This window comes from Pagrus major, chromosome 4, assembly GCF_040436345.1.
Source record: "Pagrus major chromosome 4, Pma_NU_1.0".
NCBI classification, from domain to species: domain Eukaryota; kingdom Metazoa; phylum Chordata; class Actinopteri; order Spariformes; family Sparidae; genus Pagrus; species Pagrus major.
Window position 1 is genome coordinate 27451034 of NC_133218.1, and position 18638 is coordinate 27469671.

Consider the following 18638-nt stretch of genomic DNA (forward strand, 5'->3'; position numbering starts at 1 on the left):
CAGCGAGTCAGCTTAACTCCATCTCCGCTGTGCGTGCGAGCAGACTGTAATTAGTCATGAGAAGTGTTAACAGCGTTTGCTTGTTCCTGATGTTGAATGAGTCAAAAGTTGAGAAGAGACGTGAACATTTGAACCTGATATGGCTACCTGAGATACAGTGTGCCCATGTGAAAATTCGAGCACATGCAGCACACACATTTATAGATATACAGTATATGTAGGTGCTAGGAGAATCAAGGCCAACTACCAAATAGCTACTAAAGCACTACAGTATGAAAACTGTGTTTAAAGTATTTTGTGTTGTAGGCTGGATTCTGCTCAGACTGCGAGAGAATGGACAAGCTTTCACCTGTACCCATGTTATTAAGAAGCAGACAGACAAGTAGGACACTGCTCAATCTAGACACAAGAAGGCCACTATTTTAACTGTTACCTAGGATTATTTATATTTAGCTCATTGTGATGACACTGTGGGGTTTGCAGGCAAGACTGAGACTTCTGAAATCATGATTTAACACAACAGAAAGTTTCATTTAAGGCTATGCTTTTGTTCTAAACGCACTGCAAGGTCATATTTGACAAATCCACAAACTGTTCTCAAACTGTGGTACACAAGCTCCCTTTAGTGGTACCCAGGGGAATCCAACCAATGTTTTTTTTAACATTCATTTAAAAACATGAAATACTGCAGATTTCCAACTTAAACTTGATGAAAATGAAAAGTAATTCAAAATTTTTTTTGTAATGTTTGTATTTTGTAAGCTCAATAATGAAGCATTGCAGCTTAACACACAAAATATTCAATATTTTTTTATTTTGACACAATTCATGATCATGTGCAGTTTAGAAAAGAAGACATGTTGATGTGTTTGTGCCCATGTGTGATGTCGACTATGAATGCAACTGAGGTTTAGGACAACAAAGCACAGAAGAAAAAGATGAAAAGGAGAAAAGAGTGTTTGAGTGAAATTAAATCGGACTGAAATTACAAGAACCTCAAATTCTGGTCAAAGTTTGTTCTCTTTGTGTTGCATTGTTCTATGCACCTGTCATACAAACTATCCATTAAACAATGCAAAGAAAATACAATTCCAAATGCAGTGGGAGAGGATGACCTTGGAGTCATGTAACAGGAAGCAAGGAGTCATGTGAGAGGTGAGGAAAGGAAACTTGTGTATTGAGCCACTAGAGTACTAAAGAAGGGCCAACCTTAATTAAATTAGATGGTTGTAACAGGGTAAAGCTCAAATATAACATCAGTAAAGGTCAATAAAAATGTAACATGGGGCATACTGTTGGCCTATAAATAATTACATTTCAAACTAAGTATGAAGAAAAATAAAGTCTTTCACAGGCTACACTAAAACCAAACGCGTGCAAAAACCATGCCATCAAACATCAGTTATTTATCAGTTCTTAAGCACTTGACTAATAAAAAACAACATTAAAATCATTTGGCGAGGAAAACTGTAAACGCAGAAACATAATTTGTGTCTTGTTTCAAAAAATCTCTAGTTGAACACTGTATTACTCTCATACCTAAAGTTCAGAAGATATTCTATAAATAAATAAAATCAGAATAAATGTTCTGCGCTGTAGTTTCACATTAACGCTATCAAAAACTGTTCCTGTATCCGACAATTCACGTAAAGCTCGGCACTCAGCTTTGACAGGTTTTATTTAGGACTATCTACACAGATCTCTGAGGCAAGAAAGCCGACGATGCGACTGGAAGGCACCATCGATGGAAAGTAGGTCCACTGGGTCTGGCTTTGCTCCTGAATGTCAGAAACAGAACCTAAGATGGACCCTTAGTGTTAGTGGTAGGACCGACCCTTGTCCCTCCTCTTGTCTGGTACCTACAGTGTGAGTTTACAATCCAACACACCGACATCTGTCCTGCCATTATGAGGAAAGGATGAGTGGGGGTTGTGGTGGTGGGAGGAGGTGCAAGAGTCTGTGATTCTGTCGTTGAGATGTTCACCGACCCTCCTCACACACACACACACACACACACACACACATACATACACACACACACAAACACACACACAGGTCAGAAGCTGCACTCAGAGCTCGTCGTGGTTCCTGGTGAGGTCTTCTCCATAGTTGGTGGCCTGGCTTCCCACAAACATGTTCCAGTTTTCAAGGATCTCCTCTTTGCTCAGCATCTGGTCCTGAGAGGGGAGGACAAGAAAATTGCAAGTGTTTAAATTGGTTAATTTAAACATGCTTTTTATTATTATTATTATTAGATCATTATGAATGTGGACAAGATGACAAGAAACAGACCATAAACATCTTAATGAGGCTAAAACAATGTACCTTGTCCTGGTCAGACTCATACACCAGATGTCTGGCTTCAGCCTGAGCATGGTCGTAGTCTTGTGGCATAATCCAGTGGCGGATTTCGTCCTGGTCCATCTTACCGTCCTTGTTCAAGTCTCGGAAGTCAGAGAACTGCTCCCTCTCAGTCTTGACCCAGTCTGGCTCTGGACCCCCGTCCTCATGAGCGAACATGTCGGCTGAGAAAGTAGAGACAAATAAGAACAATGGGATTAAAAAGTAAAAGTTAATGTTAAAGCGTACTGAGGTACTCAGTAGGGAAGTTTGTGTCAAATATCAGTTTGCAATCTTCTTGATTAATAATATGAATGAATATCGGCTCTTAAAAAAACATATACAACATCAGTCAATCTCATGGTTATATTTTTGTTTTATTGTTGTCTTTGATTTAATTTATTTAATTGACTTCTTATACATACCAATATACTCGTCTTCATCCACGTGTCCGTCGCCGTTCTTGTCAATGTCCTCCAGGGTTTCCTGCATTCAGAATGAGTTAATGATGTCATTAAAGGGAGACACAAAGGTTTCAACAACAGTGGAACTTTCACTTTCAGTAATAAAAGAGGAACATGTCGCCCCAGGCAGGACGAGTGAATGTTTAAGGGTCAGTTTACAGCTGGGCGGGCAGATTGACGCTACAATCACAGGAGAGACAACCCCTCCACATTAAACGATGATACACACTTGTTTTTTTAGTGAACAATTGGTGAAACACTAGTTTTTAAAACACTGCCAGGAGGTTTTCCCTCTCACATCCTGGATTTGACAGAGTATGAATTTGACTAGATGGTTACTTAAACGCTTGCCGTGTGAGCTGATCATTAGTTAACAACCACACACATAAGTGTTCGGTAATTGCAATGCATCTGGGCATAACACATGCAGGCAGCTACACAGATTCAAATCACTGTATGCATCCTTTCCTGCAGGTGAGAGGCCCTCTCTGTAGCCTGCTGAATGATTAATAGCCATGTAGCTTCTGCAGTCATATAGCTGACTAATAATACACAAGAACATCCATCCATCCATCTTCTAAACCCACTTAACCTGTAAAAGGTTGTGTGTAAACAAGAGGAGATGTTCATTAAAAATATAAAACCTATAGACCACTATACTTCTGTAAACACTGACCATGAGAGAGATGTTCTGTACATTTAAGCATTTGATATCACGCTAGTCTATTCAGGGATATATAGAACTGAGTTCAGTCACGATCATTCTGTTCATAGTGTAAGCCTACTACTAAGGCTAATACTGCACAAGAGGGTTGGATAATAAATTACATTTATTGGATTCTAAACATTTTGAATCTTGCACGAATATATATGGTCTTAAAAACGGAAGATACCACATGCACAGCAGTGCTCCTCTTCTGGGTGCAACCAGTGCAGGGTAAACCACAGTGAACCCAAAAAAAAAAAAAAAAAAAAAAAAAAATCAATATTCCAGAGCGAATACAATGAAGCAACACGAGAAACCGCACCATGCTGTTTTTAACGTAATTGCTAATAATATAGTGTCAATCGTATCCAGGTGTGTGCTGGATATTGATATTTTGGGTCCACTAAATATAGTCTTGTCGCAATTTGCCGTAACTAATATCATTAAACCAGGACAAGGTGCAACAGTCAATGACATCTCACCGGATATTTAAACAACTAATCAAACCATACTCATGTTTTCAGGAGTTACACGATACTTAAGTCTTGTGCTGATGTACCGAGGAGGACATCAGGGGGGCTTTACATGAAAGAAAGGTAGCAAAAATTATGCTAAGTTCTTGCCCAAGAAATTGGTGTGATGCAGAGAAATAGTTATTATTCAGGAAATGTCTGTATAGATAGATACAACACAGAGCATGGTGTAATACATCACAGCTAGTGGACAGTGACTAGTGACTAAACTGACTTTCGGATTATAGCTTGGGATTGAGTCAGTATTTATTCAGTTTATTGTAGTGGAGGTCTCTGGCCTCTGATATCAGATATGTGTAGGAAGATATGTGAAGCCAGACATTTCAACAAAGTGCTCTGTTATGTGAATGTGTGTAGGTGTACAGCTGGCACTCAGTGAGATGACTTCATGTTCCTGGACCTGCGCTATAAGCTCCATCAGTTATCCGTCCTGTTAGCCTACAATCACATCCTTTCTAAAGCTGTAAACTGACTCTTCCTTCGGGATAATTTTCCCTCATATGACGACATAAACCATCAATTACTCTTTGTTGCATGTAAGCCTCTTAGTACTGTGAGAAAAAGGCCTCTTATTAGATCTTCAGCCAGATTCACCACAATCAGTGAAGATGCCCCTGGCTGAACAGTTCATTGGTAACATTCGGTGACATCATAAAAATGAGAGATTAATAATTAACTCTGTCAAATGGGTAGTACAACTTTTATGAACATGGCAGCATAGTGCATCCCTGCTAACATTTGCCACGCAACTGTTCCATGAAGCCAAATTTATATTTAAAGATCGAGTCTTAAATGGGACAGCGGGTGCATCCCACTGGACCTGTTCCAAAAAATATAGAAACTCAATCATTTCCTGGCCGAGTTTAAAGTTGCATTAAGGCGTTATCCAAATGTAGCGCATTTATCCAAGAAGCCCATCGGATGAAATACATGGGAAAGAATATCAGATCTGCTCTTGTAGTGATATTATATTTCTAAGTTGGGACTAAAATTACAAACTCTACGTTTAGGGAGTTTTATTTTCTCCTACATACAAATCTGAATGTCTGACACTGAGCTTAGTGTGCAAAAACTCCATGAGAGAACAAACACTAGCCTTACTTACAACCCTGCCCCTTTCTAATCACACTTAATCACCACGTGGTCACAGAGGGCTTACCAGAACCACAACATCCTTCATGTGCTCAAACTCCTCAGGGTGGAGGAAGGATGTGAATTCCTCTCTGTCTGCTGCCTGGTCCCCGTTCAGATCAGCTCTTTTAAACCTCCTCTCGTCACGAGGAAGCATCTTCTTGAAGCTGAACTGGTCTGTTGCATCCTCGAACTCCTCCGGGTTGGCTAAGAAGGGCAATTAAAAACCATGAATAGCTATACTTGTACTGGATGTAAAAGAAATGACATGAAAAAGAAACCCACACACACCGAGGTAGTAACCGTATGTGGCCTGCTTGTACTCATCCCATGAAATCTTGTTGTCTTTGTTCAGGTCATAATCTGTCCACACCTTCGCCACATTCTCGTACACGTAACGCTTCTGTACGCGCTTGATCCAAGCCTTGAGTTCGGCTGTGGTGATGTAGCCATCGCCGTCGCCATCTATCCGGTCCACTATTTTACTGTAAGGCAAGAGAATAAAGACAGGAAGCATTTGTCAGTCACTTATTGCTCAAACGTGGTGGTAAAGAGCCAATATCGGCTGAAATATGTGCAACGTGAACACCTCCATCACACACTCGGGACAAAAAGCAGACAAATGTTTGGTTGCACCATTTTTACTACTAGGGACGTGGCTTCAATGGGACTACTCTAGTAGGAGGGGCAGGCGGGCAAACCCCATTCTAGTAAAAAATGCAGAGTAGCTGTGGTGTATTCTTAGACCTGGGTTGCCACGTTGTGATGTTACAGGGGTCCCTCCCACTCTCAGCACCACAGGAAAGAGTTTTCTTCTTAGAGGGGAAAGCCCATTCAGCCAACGTGTGTAAGGCTACATGGTGCCAAGGTGTCACCCAGGCAAGACAGGAAGAACCACGTAGCACAAGGAGTTAGTGACAGCAGCTCACAGCTGTACTCAAACTTCATGGCCTACAAAGTCTTCTTCAATGATGATCTATAATTAAGATTTCGGCTAAGTAATTAGCTCTTATAGGAGCGTGTGCGAACAGTGCTGGAGGCATTGTAATGCACAGTTTGACCCGGTGTTGTACATTTGCTTGGCATGCACATCTTTCTCATGCACTTGTGCTCACGTTGTTAAATTGTTAATGTGCTCAGCCTGAACAGTGACACGCAATCAGACAAGAGAGAAATGAGAGTGCGTGATTTTGACTCAATGCAACCTGTGACTAACACACCAAGACTGTCAGTACATCACCTGACAGCATCCACAGATATCACAATCAGCTCACGTGGTTAATAATAGCGTTACATCTCACCTGAGCCTGTCCTTGCTCTCCTCCTGGGTGAGCTGGTCAAATGTTTTGGCCTCTTCTTTGCCAAGAAAGGCCTCATGGTCGTACTGGAAGCTCTTATTGTCGTCGTTGGCTTGCTGCCTGGCCACTTCTGGGTCCTGATAGAGGACTCTGTCTTTCCTCAACGTTGGCTTGCCGTCCACGACCACAGAGCAGAGCAGCACGGCACACACGAAGCCGAGGACGTCCATCAGTCAGTCAGGGATGAAGAGGCTAGCTTCCTCTCTGGGTTGTTTCCAAACAGGCCTGTGGCACCACAATGCACAATGAGCAGGCGGCTGTGTAGCCACTCTCTCTCCCCCGCCGCTTGTACCGACACACACTAGCCGTTCCTTCTCTCTTCGGAAGCGGGTGAGCGACAATGTGAGGCAACAAAACCTCCAGAGAGCAGCTGAGTCCACTGAAAACACCTCCAGTCCTCTCTCAAAACGGTTTTTAGGCAATCCTGTCCCCTTTTCCTGTGGAAGGGACGCAACCAAACCGGGGTTTTCTGCCGCCTTACGTACAGCCAATCAGAGCGTCCGTTCAACGCAGGGCCCCGCCTCTTCCACAGACGGGACCGCTGCCATTGGTCCGCTGGATGTCGGTAACTTGAGAGGGATTCAGGCGCCACGTTGCAAGCTGCACTCAGCTCAGTCTGAGGAGGTAATATACACATTTTAGGCAAGTGTTACAGCTTTTAAACCTGCAGAACTGCGTCACCATCACGTTCATCTTTCTACTTTTACCAACCTGAACTCGCGAGAAGAGTTAAGAATTCAAATAGACGGACAATCACAATTCAACAATCAATAGAGCATCCTGAAAACCTTGTATGTGTCCCTGAAAAAGTTCAAATGTTCATGTCACTGGGTTTGGGTGTGACAGTGTTGTGACCTAAACAGGTGAAGTTGTCAAAATATAATATTGTTTTCATAGAAGAAGTTGGTAACCTTTAGTATTTTAAGTTTAGAGGCCGTAAAAATTATTAACAGCGTGGTACAGTGGCAGGATTATGTTTTCTTTCTTTTTTTTCTTTTCTTAAATGTAATACAAGGAGTTTTAATTGGTTATGAAACAGTCTCAGTTCAATACCGATGCCTCTATGTGACCTACATAAGCAAACAAGGCCCTCAGCGAGAAGATTGGCTTTTCAATTCGGCATTCCCCCGCGAAATCATAATATTATTGGGGTATGTTGATAACTTTAGCTTCTTCAAATTACTATTACCAACCCACTGATTCTGTCAGCTGTAGGATTTCATGTGACCTAGGTGTATTAATGGCCCTAAAACACAGTTTCCTCTGTTTCACCATCGTCATATTACGTTACCTTATCGCTATGCACCCTCAAACAACTGTGTTGTGCACGTGCTAGCTCGATCAAGATCCTTACCACTGGAGGCGGTGCTGCTCGTACCGCTTATGTCCACAGGGGCCGCCAGAATCAGCAAGAAATGAAAGTTCATCATAGCACCTTTAAGGGATGGTAGTCTGTATTTTTTTGGGAGAGCAGGGGATCTTTTAACTTTTTCTCAATCCAGATTTCTATTTAGATTTACTTTTCAGTTGTGAAATAATAATACAAAATTACGCATAAGATTGCTAATTTGTGTGCTTCAGAGCCTGCTCCTGTATCCACTTGCTGAACTGTTTAAGTCCTTACATGTAAAAGCCACGTCAGCGGTACAGCGTTCACTGGTGCCACAGAGTGAGAAAAACATGGAGCGCACATCAGCCAGCACTGTAATTTGCTGACGTAATTAACGTGTGTCTGATATTTATGTCCTCGGCGTGTCTGGCCATGAGACTTGGGCGTCATACGATTTAATTATGACAGACAGTAAGACATCAGATCTCAAACAAGTCACAAAACAACATCATCTGAGTTCATATAGTTTTAGTATTATTAATTAAAGTTTGGGAATGAGAGAGAAAATTAAGTATTGTGGATGAAGTCCAGCACCCACAGAGCTGGTGCCTGCCTTTAGTGGCCATAATACACATTCCTTTAGCAACTCTTTGTTTAAAAAGAGTTCGAAGAATCGCTCCTCCGAAGAATCGCCACCTTATCGTGGTGGAGGGGTTTGCGTGTCCCTGTGATCCTGAGAGCTATGTTGTCCGGGGCATTGATCCATAGGAACAGTGTGTTGGTCCAGTCCAGTTGTAGTACACTGCCACTGTAGGAAAACACTCGGCAGATACCACAGAAAGGAGAGATGATGTGACACTTTACATGATGCATTTACTTCTTATGACTTCTTTCAAAAGGCTGAGCTCTGACAGTTTACATCCACAAACTGTGAGCACAGCTGTGGTTGCTCTGCCTGCCTGTGCTAGTTGAAGCTGTGGTTGCAGACACGGTTAACACTCGGACTATGGTTTTGTGGTTGAATCTGTTATGCTATAGGGCTGCAGCAGCTGCATTGCGACTACTCTTTACATCTCCTGTTAACATAAGCCAAGAAGTAGGATTTGAAGTCATTGTGCTTCTTTTAGATATGCCAGGTGTGTTGTCATCCCACCCAGCGGCTATTGTATTAATCACATCTATAGTCTGTCAGAATCAGCCACAGCAGCCGTTATAATAACACAGTGTAGAGGGCTAGGCTGACTAGTGCCATTAAAGCTAAACTCTGTATCTGTTTAGCTGCAATGATACAGACACACTCATGCTGTGGTCAAAGCTATGGGCGGTCTAAGACATACTTCCTCTAGGGATCAGAGGAAATGAAAAACATATTGCTAGGTAATGCTACATATTGCATATTCCCACCGTGAACCTTCATGGGCATCATGAGATTTTGCTTTCCTTTTCAGCCCTGTTCCTCACTTCAGTAAATATTGTACAGTCCTTTAGTTTATTTAATATTATGACATGTAATCACACATGCCCTCCTAAACGTTAAGGATGTCCAAGACTCATGTCTGTTGTTGTCTGTGGTATAAAAAGTCCAGGTTGCTGAGAGACATCATGTGACCAACATACCAATACCACCTATACTGAAACTGTCGTCAATAACATTAGAAAGAGGAAAAGGCAAGTGTGCAAAGTTAACTTATTCCAATTCCTGGTACCTTAACGGACAAATTCCCATTTTGGTATTAGAGATGCATCAATCCGTAGAAAAGTGGATTGTGTTATCGGCCAGAATGTGCCTGTGGGCTGCTGAACAATATTTGGCCTCATGTTACCTTCATATGAAAATGATTCCACTTAGCGAGGTCCAGTATAGAGACTTTAATTTGGATATAAGAGGGCACTGATAACGGATCATATTTTGTTTCGGTAGATACTCAAAATTGAGGTATTGTGAGGGAAAAAGTTGCATCTGTGCATCCTGGTATTAAACCTCAATAAAAAAGTCAACATGTTTGTGTGGGTGTGAAGGTGACCCGGTTTTTCTAACTTCATGCTTATGACTTAACGTTTTGTGGAAGACTCAGAGGGAGTTTGTACGTGGGGAGAGGAAGGGGGGTTGCGATCATATTTACATGAGGAATCACATTACTCGGACGCATCTCAACATGCTGTAATACGGAGGAGCAGACTCTGTACCCTGGAAACAACTTGCTGACACTGCCATGCCTAATCCTCCTTCGTGGGCAGGAGAAACATGTACTTTGCCATTCATCAGTAGCATAATAAGCCAGCACATGGCACTTTGCTGTTTTGCATAAATAGTACACCCCAGTTTATGATTATAAAGGGGCCCTGGGGCTAACTAGCCTCTTTATTCAATTAATGAATAGTTAATGTATTTAAATTAGTCCTGCCTGGTCAATTTGAATCAGTGTGTTGTGCAGACATGAAGAAATACAAATGTGTTTTTTTCAGCGAGACACTTTTCTGAAATTTACTTTAAAAAAATCTATATCAGGATGAAACTATATTAAAATAAAACACTATGTTGATACTTTATTGATATTAGACATACGTACATCTCAAAATATCGATTCACAAGGAGGAATTATACTTTTTGTTCATCATATTATTGATGTTTAAGCTTCAGCCATGGTGCTTAACCCACTTTAATTGAAATATTTACAATTTTTAAACGCTTTATCCCAGATAAAAGTTGACATTTTTGCGGTATACATGTGTCTACTTTGAAGGATTAATCTCAAACAATAGTGGCATAGCTGAACAACTGTGGGCATTAACACGTTGGAGGGAGGAAGTAGATGGGAAGAGTGGCTTTCAACATGAATATTTCACTGAGGGATGGAGAGGGGAGGGGGCCGCAGCTACAGGGGTGTTCAGTTAACCATGAGATTACACACACTGCAGAAGGCATTTGGTTAATGTAATTAAGAAAACCCTATGGTGGGAGACACGGAGCATTAGTGTCCGGGATATACACTTCTGCTGTGGCCTCTTCCTGCCCCACGCTCACAGCCACAGAGTGTATTTATTGAATTTGCTAATAATTGTTTTGTGTGTGTGTGTGTGTGTGTGTGTGTGTGTGTGCAATGAAAGCTTTACAATAGAGCATGAAAAATTAATCTGAACATGTAACTATTAAAGTGCGCATTAATAATGAGATCTTATATGGATTTATATTAAGTGAATTTGTAATTAATTTGATACCAGAAAGCTTTATTAATCTAAGCACTAATATAAGTTACCTTAAAAGTAATCTTTTTCACATCAGGTATAAATGTTGGCACTTCCAATAATATTTCAATCAGTGTTTGTAGAAAAGTGACTCATCCTTGAAGCATTTGAAGAAATGTGCTGCTGTGAGTTTCATGGATGCTGCTGAGGTCTTTCCTTTGCTTTTTGCTGTCAAAGCTGAGTTTGTTGCTCGGGTGTCTGACCAGTTGCAACATATGGCCAGAAAGGCTAAGTGGGTTAACCTTGCTGCTTTGCTTCAAGCCAAGCAGAGAAGAAAACAACTAAAATGTATAGAAAAATCTTAAAGTTAACTGATGAGCATCACATCCAGTTGATCTGAGAAACTGAGCATAAAGCCAGAATAGGAATTAAGACAAAGTGTCACCTGTATCCAGATGCACTCAGATACCCAAAGAAGTCCCATTAACTAAATAATATCTGAAATCAAGCAGAATCACAACAATAAATTGATTAATAGATTATAATAGCATAATAGATTGTTCGTCTTAGTCATTTTTCATGAGAAAATGCCAAAATGTTGGTTCCAGCTTCTCAAATGTGAGGATTTGATGGTATTTTTCATCAGTTTGTCATATAAAACAAGACACTGAATACATCACTGTGGGCTTTTGATAAATTATAACAGGCATTTTTCGATGACACATTTTATAGAGCAAATGATTAATAAAGAAGTCCAAAAAACATTTCTGGAGCTTCACAGCAAAACAGCTTTGCAGGATTCTCCTAAACAGTTGAAGTAGATGTTTTAAAAAGGCTCTATGCAGTGTGGCATAATCTAAGTCTCTGGAAGCCCCGAGATCCCAAAATGATTTGAAAAGATGTTATTTACACCCTTTTATAGAGTGAAACCATCACTGCCACGCTAATAGCATGACGTCTGAAGTGGGTGCATTTAGTGCAATAAGATCTTTTAAAATCAACTCTGGGCTTTTGGAGACTTGGATTACGCCAGACGAGCTATAAATAGCCATTTTATTTATTAATTCATTTATTTTTTATGTTATAAAAGAAGTCCCAATCTTCTTCAGTTGTTTAGGAGAATGCTGCAACGCTGTTTTGCTGTGACGCTCCAGAAATCCACCTGACTTTCCATCGGCATGGGGGGTGAGTAGATAATGACTGAATTTTCATTTTTGAGTGAACTTATCCTTTAAGGAGAGAAAACGTATAACTAATGTAAGATCTTCAATAAAACCCCTGTGTAGCATTTTCCGAGTTATTGAATAAAAGATGGTAACGGTAGAGTCACATTAAACTAAACCAATCAGAGAGATCCCTGGCTAACTAAGAACCAATGAAGGTTTTATCGATTATAACCACGTGCTGATTTATCCGGAGCAGACCTCCTGCACATCATCCTTGTGGGAGAGAGAATTTGGCACATTTATTGTTGTTGTGACCTTTTAAACTACAATGTTATTTCTTAATTTACTCCTCTGGTTTATTTTCTTAAGGCACCATAATTCTTCAATTTTTCAAAGAAATCATTGTAACAAACTGCAGTTGGGGTTGTGGTGTGTTCAGTGTGTTGTGTGTTTGTGGGATTTCCCAGCGCTGTTCTTAATTAATGGGAGTTCTGTGTCACCTTTTCCACACCAGTTTTCTGTCAGGTTCTAGGTCGGTGGAGGAGTTGGAGTAGAATATACTATATTGATTAGAGTGAACAATAACAGGGAATATAGAGTCTCTCATCACACAATTACTCTCCACAATTTCCCTCTCCCTTGTGAATTTTCATAGTTATAATAACTCACCGCCCCTACTATTCGGGATAGATTAATAAACTTCTCATTGCTGCCACATAGGAGAAAAGAAACCTTTGCTCTGTTTAATGACAACTGTAAAGTGGAGGCAATCATGGGATGCCTCCCATGACATTTCCCCGGTCCTGTCCGCTCCACTTATCTTAGACAAATGGCCGTGCCAGGCCACTATCGAGATGAAGCGTTTTCCCCGAGTCATTACGTCTGTCACCGGGGCCATTTCCATATTGAAAAATCTGAAACAATAAACGACGCCTGAGCCTTTAATAACTGTGAAGGAATCATATTTGGAAAATTGCATTGAAGCAATAACCTTTTCTCCCTGTAATTAGATGACAGAGAGGTCCTGGTTTTAATTAAGTCAGCAATTTATAGTCGCGCAGCCATACCTCAGCGTGCTGATTAGTATAGGAGGGATCACAGAACAGCGTTGCCTCAGTCTGAACAGATTTGATCTAGTAATTACTGTGTTATATGGCAAAGGCCGCAGCAAGTCTCAGACTCAAGACTCTGTCGATGCAGTGCTCCGTGAAGCATGGCCCTTCCCATCGTTACTCGAGCTGCAAATATGTGGCGAGCAAGTGTCTGTCTGAATAGGTCTTCAAAAGGGGTCATCAACAGAGGACATAATGTTTGAGGAGGCATATTAAGGTGGAATTGTGAATGTGAGGCCCTGTGTGTGTGTGTGTGTGTGTGTGTGTGTGTTTGTGTATGTGTGTTGGAGGGGATTTGTTTGGGTGCAGCATCATTTTATGCCGCACCTTAATTGATCCCATTGGTCACTGTTAAACGTTAACATTTGCACGCGGGGGCAGAACAGTTAAGGATGCTGTTTTAGTGCTGTGTTAATAAACATGGCAATTTACTGTCAATTTATGTCCTGACAGGTCGTAATGAAGACCATGAAAAGAAGATTAGCTGGAGCTGTTCTAGCAGGCTGTCTGGGGACCGTCATCATGAGACTGTGGGGACCAGTGCTTGTTGTGTGAGCTGGCACCCTCTGGCTCCCTGTAGCCGTCCGCGTGATTGACATCAATGGTTCGGTTTTGGGAAAGAATGGTAAATTCGTGCTCTCTCTTTTGGGAATATGACATTTATCACATTACACAGACATGCATCTATAGGCGATCAGAACAATAGCACATGGCAGCCCCCTTGACACATCATTAGTGACATCAAACAGATGCTTGTGATCTGTGTTGCTAGTTTCATTAGCTTCTGCGGCTAACCATAACTACTTTACGGTGTGGTAAAGGCCTGTGTTGCATGACAGGAGGAGAGATTTTTGGTTTCCTTCATCTGCCTTTCCTTTCTTACCTTTATATGTTCATTTTTGCTGCTTAATTAGTTGCATAGTCATCCTTACATGTCACAACATGTCACAGTACTATGACTCGTCATGACACATTATGGAGGGGCAGGATGTCTTTAGAAATGAACAGGAAGTGCACACACCTGGTAGAGATTAGAAGAACAGTGCATGTAGCCTCCTCCAACACTCCCAATCTCAGAAATGCAAATCCCAGAGGCCTAATGGGAGAATGGGGTTAATTAATCCCAGAGGACATCCTCAGATTGAGTCGAGGGGCTCCTCATCCCCCTAGATCTTCCCTCCATAAAGGTCATATTTCACAATAAGAGACCAACGCATGTGTCTCCCCTCTGAGGACTTCTCCAAACATCTAATTTGATCTCCTCCCTTCAATCAGCATAACTATACATGGCCTGAGAGCAAACCCTGGGACACGCTGAGACATTAAGTGCTAATACTAAACGCTGTCCCCAGGCTTTGAATCATCCATAGATCTGTGACAAAGTGCACTCAGAGGCCGTGGAGTCTGGTGCTAAATGTCCGCCACTGGCTAAACATCATTTGTGTGCTGACGCTGGATGCTAAAGACTGTCTCTAGGCCTTGGCTGCGTGACTGCGGCCTGTGATTTATGGGTCATCATTTGGGTGACATTTTCCTCTGGTCTAACGTTGCAGTCAGTTGTCATTACAATACTTTCTCTACACCTTCTCTGTGCTCAAGTGTGTGCACGTGCCACGAACGCCATTTCCAGCCTTTGTGCTGTTGCTGCGGGGTTGTTCTGTGGCAGAGGACACTCTTGTACTGCCACAAAGATCTTAATACTATGTGATGTAAAGAGATTTGTCTTGATAGTCTAATGACCCTAATTCTTCTCAGAGCAGTGCATGAAGAGATCAATGAAAAACTGGCACTGCAACAGAAATCAGTGTTTTCTCTGCTCCAAACCGTCTTCTTCACTGTCAGTTATCAACAACAAACTCTCTGTATCGTCTGAGTTGATTCCCCGCTCCTCCATCTAGCAGAGAGGGCGTCGGAGTGGTTTTTGGCTGCAGAAAGAGTGTCTCCCCTGGGCTGCGGCGCAGCTCCTGTCCCCTTCTCTCCCTGCAGCTGGAGCTACCAGAGCCAGATGCTACGTAGCTCCACCACCCTCTGTCCCCCCTTTCTCTCTTCCAGGAGGACGGTGCCCAGAGAGGAGGATGACAAACGCCTCTGCCTCCTCTTACTGACGGATTTGGACGACCTGACTCCAGCCCCGCACTGTTCCAACCGCCAGCACAAGATGTTGACTTAATGGAAGGGGGTTGGCTGTGGATTGGCCCATATGCGTTTGTATTGGGAAAATATGGCGGGGCGGCGTGTCTGTGTGTCTGTGTGTTCAGTAGGATCGTGTGTGTCTGTGTGTGTGTCTTCACCTAGCCCAGACTGCCTACATCCATCATGCCATGGCACTCTGGCAGAGAGTGGGACTCAGACAGCTTCACTAACACACGGTCAGTTAAATTGCCTGTTAAATTGTCCTGGTCCGCAGCTATCTTAGGTGTAGATAAAAACACTGCACTTAAAGCCTGCACTTAAAGGCAGAAATTGTCAAGTAAATGCCAGCCTCCCTCCATGCATAGAGAGAGAAAGAGAGGGAGAGAGCAGAGAGGGAGAGACAGAGATCCTCTGAGGGAAACACATTTCCATTACGAGACAAAATTCTGCGGCGCTCACACAGGGGAATGTGTCTATTGTAGATGCCACAGCTTATTTAAGAGTTATTTCTCACGCTAAAACATCAATAGTCTTTATATTTTCATCAAATTATGCAGATATTATGTCCTCCGGGATGTTACAGCATATATTTAAATGTTTAAAACATTATTTTCACTTTGGAAGATTCACACAATGAACCAAGAACTCCATATATTGGCCATACAAGCTCCACCTGATCAATTGGCTAATTTATGCATGAGCAGCAAAACCGTAATACCTCTTCATCAACCGTCGCCGTGCTCCCTTAATGATTAAAACAGCGGTCTCAATCCAATACGTTTGACATTTCTCTCAATGCAACCAGATGGAAAATTAAGTCTCATTCTTTTAACATTACTGGGATATTAAGGATAATTGCCTGCATCCTACTTGTGGACCTGGAGCAGAGAGCTGCTCTCTTGTAACCACTGATGTAGTGGTGAAGAGAAAGGTGGTGTTAGTTGTAGCCTCTGGTCAGCGTTTATTATAAAATTATAAATAAGAAAGATGCATTTGTAATCGAAATATAAGATTATGCATAAATCTCACATGAATTTTAGAGGTTTTTCACAGTTTTGTGTCAAAAAAGAAACCGATTGGTTAAATCTAGATAGGAAAACTTTGTTACACTCTCCACCACATCACAAACTACAAGTTAGCAGTCAAAAACTGCGTTTTATGTTCTGAACGTTTCGCTTTGAGTCTGGATTTGGCCCCAAAACTGAAAATGGCAACCTTTGTGTGTATTCAAATGAATTTTTAAAGACTAATAGTTATCAATTATTTACACTCGTTATGAATTCATGCTTTCAGAAAATTACTTTATTATTTCATGGATCATGAGAATTGTGATTCATGTACACAGCTGGTGGGTGATAACCCGAGTTTAAAACATTAAATTTAGATAGTTCAACAGTCTATTCATAAATGCTTCCTCCAAATCAAGAGACTCTTTTCTTAAAGGTGCACCATGTAGTTTAGAGGAAGAAACTTTAATCGGAAGAGAAAGATCTTTATTGACTGATTTTTTTAAGCCTAAACGAATGAAACAAACTCTCTTTGCTTTTATGACTGAATAATAAACAAACTGACCTTAAAGGACAACACGGTTTCATACTGTTTTACTTTGTTTATATGTGGCAGACCCTGCCACCTTTCTAGCTTCAAACAGTGTTCTGAGGAACTTATTTTTCCTCCGAGAACAGCTTGTTTATTCAGTCATGAAAAAAATAAAAATTTCTGAGTTTGTATTATTACCTCATTAATACTGTGAAAATAACAAATCTGGTTACAAAACCACGTAGTGCCCCTTTAAACATATCTACGTGTGAGATGTTTAAGGCCACATACTATGACCCCTGATAAGTAGGTGTAGGTAAACTCATCTGAGAGGTCATTTCGATTGACATGCCAGGGAAATACATACATACATTAACTGCATCACTGAACAATGTGTGACAATGACTGTAAACATCAATACGTGTCAGCAGCTGTTAGGGAAGTATATTCAACATCTTCAAGGTGTAACATACAGCTAAATGAGGTGGTTTACTTCTCGTTAAGTTATATCTGTTCTCACACCTTCTTTGTCAGGATGTATGACGTGAAAACAATATAAAAAAATATATTGTTTCCATTAAAATCAGGAAACTATATTAAGTGAATGGCTCCAGAAGATAAAACTATAAACTATAAACTCGTCAGTCTGTGCCCTTCATTCACCACATAGACATTACTTACAAATTAACAAAACATTCATGTTCCCATCCAGTTCTATATCGGATTATATTGTCAGGACTCAAAAAGAGAGAAATGACTAATTCAGTAAAATGTTCCACCATTACAAGTTCACTTTTTTTCAGCATAGTGAAAATGAACCCAGCAGCATTTTTCCTTATAAAACTCGCTCGCAGTTTTGCGGATCTCTAGTTCGGCGCTAGGGGGCAGAAAAGCTCCACAAGTGGCGCTGATGGAGCTGAGCGTGGCTGCCAGAGGAGCTGCTGCTGCAGCACACAGGCCAGGCTCTCTGCTGTCTGTTACCATCTGAAGATGGGTCTGTAAGATTTATCCTCTGGAACTTTGTTTATTTCTTTTAATGTCTCACACATAATGACATGTTGATTGAGAGCACAAAACCTCATATATGTCTCTAAATCACACATGTATATAAGGAGTGATCTGTCCTGTAGCAGAAAAAAGTAGAGCGTTTCGTTTTGGCTCCACATGACAACACTCTCCCTTCTTCCTCTCCCATGCCTGAAATCTTGACTCGTTTTCAGCTCTGCCATTTGTTCAGGGAGATGTGTGACGAGGTCGAGAAGCCAAAGTGCAGCCTTCTTCTAGGCCCTCTCCAGTGGTGGCTGAGCAGGCAGGGGACTTTGCGGGGGTTTATTTGGCTAAACGTCTGCCCATCTGCTTACCCATCTGAAGAGGGGCAAATCTTAACTTTCACAATGCAACTTATGGAGGAAGTCCCTTTAGTGCGTGAGCGCGCGTGCGTGTGCGTGGGAGAGAAATGAGTGGCGACTGATTGAAGCCAAAGTGATGAATATTTATAACCATAAGTGACCGTTTTTATTGCATTTTGTATAACATGGTGTGTGTGATAGTGATATTCCAGGTGCGCTTTTACGCACAACATACCCAAAAAATAAATCCATAAACACCCTTTTTTTTGCAGGTTTGGCTTCTGAATAAAT

At 41.4% G+C, this 18638-nt stretch overlaps 1 protein-coding gene across 1 annotated transcript; it reads right to left on the reverse strand.

The window, feature by feature from the left end:
• Positions 1-797: 797 nt before the first annotated feature.
• Positions 798-6987, reverse strand: rcn1 (reticulocalbin 1, EF-hand calcium binding domain). The gene is made up of 6 exons (XM_073463757.1): positions 6476-6987; positions 5466-5659; positions 5203-5381; positions 2766-2826; positions 2326-2525; positions 798-2177 (listed from the first exon to the last, which is right to left on the reverse strand). Exons 1-6 carry the CDS (start codon positions 6700-6702, stop codon positions 2070-2072), a joined length of 969 nt encoding a protein of 322 aa, XP_073319858.1. The 5' UTR covers positions 6703-6987; the 3' UTR covers positions 798-2069.
• Positions 6988-18638: the final 11651 nt, after the last annotated feature.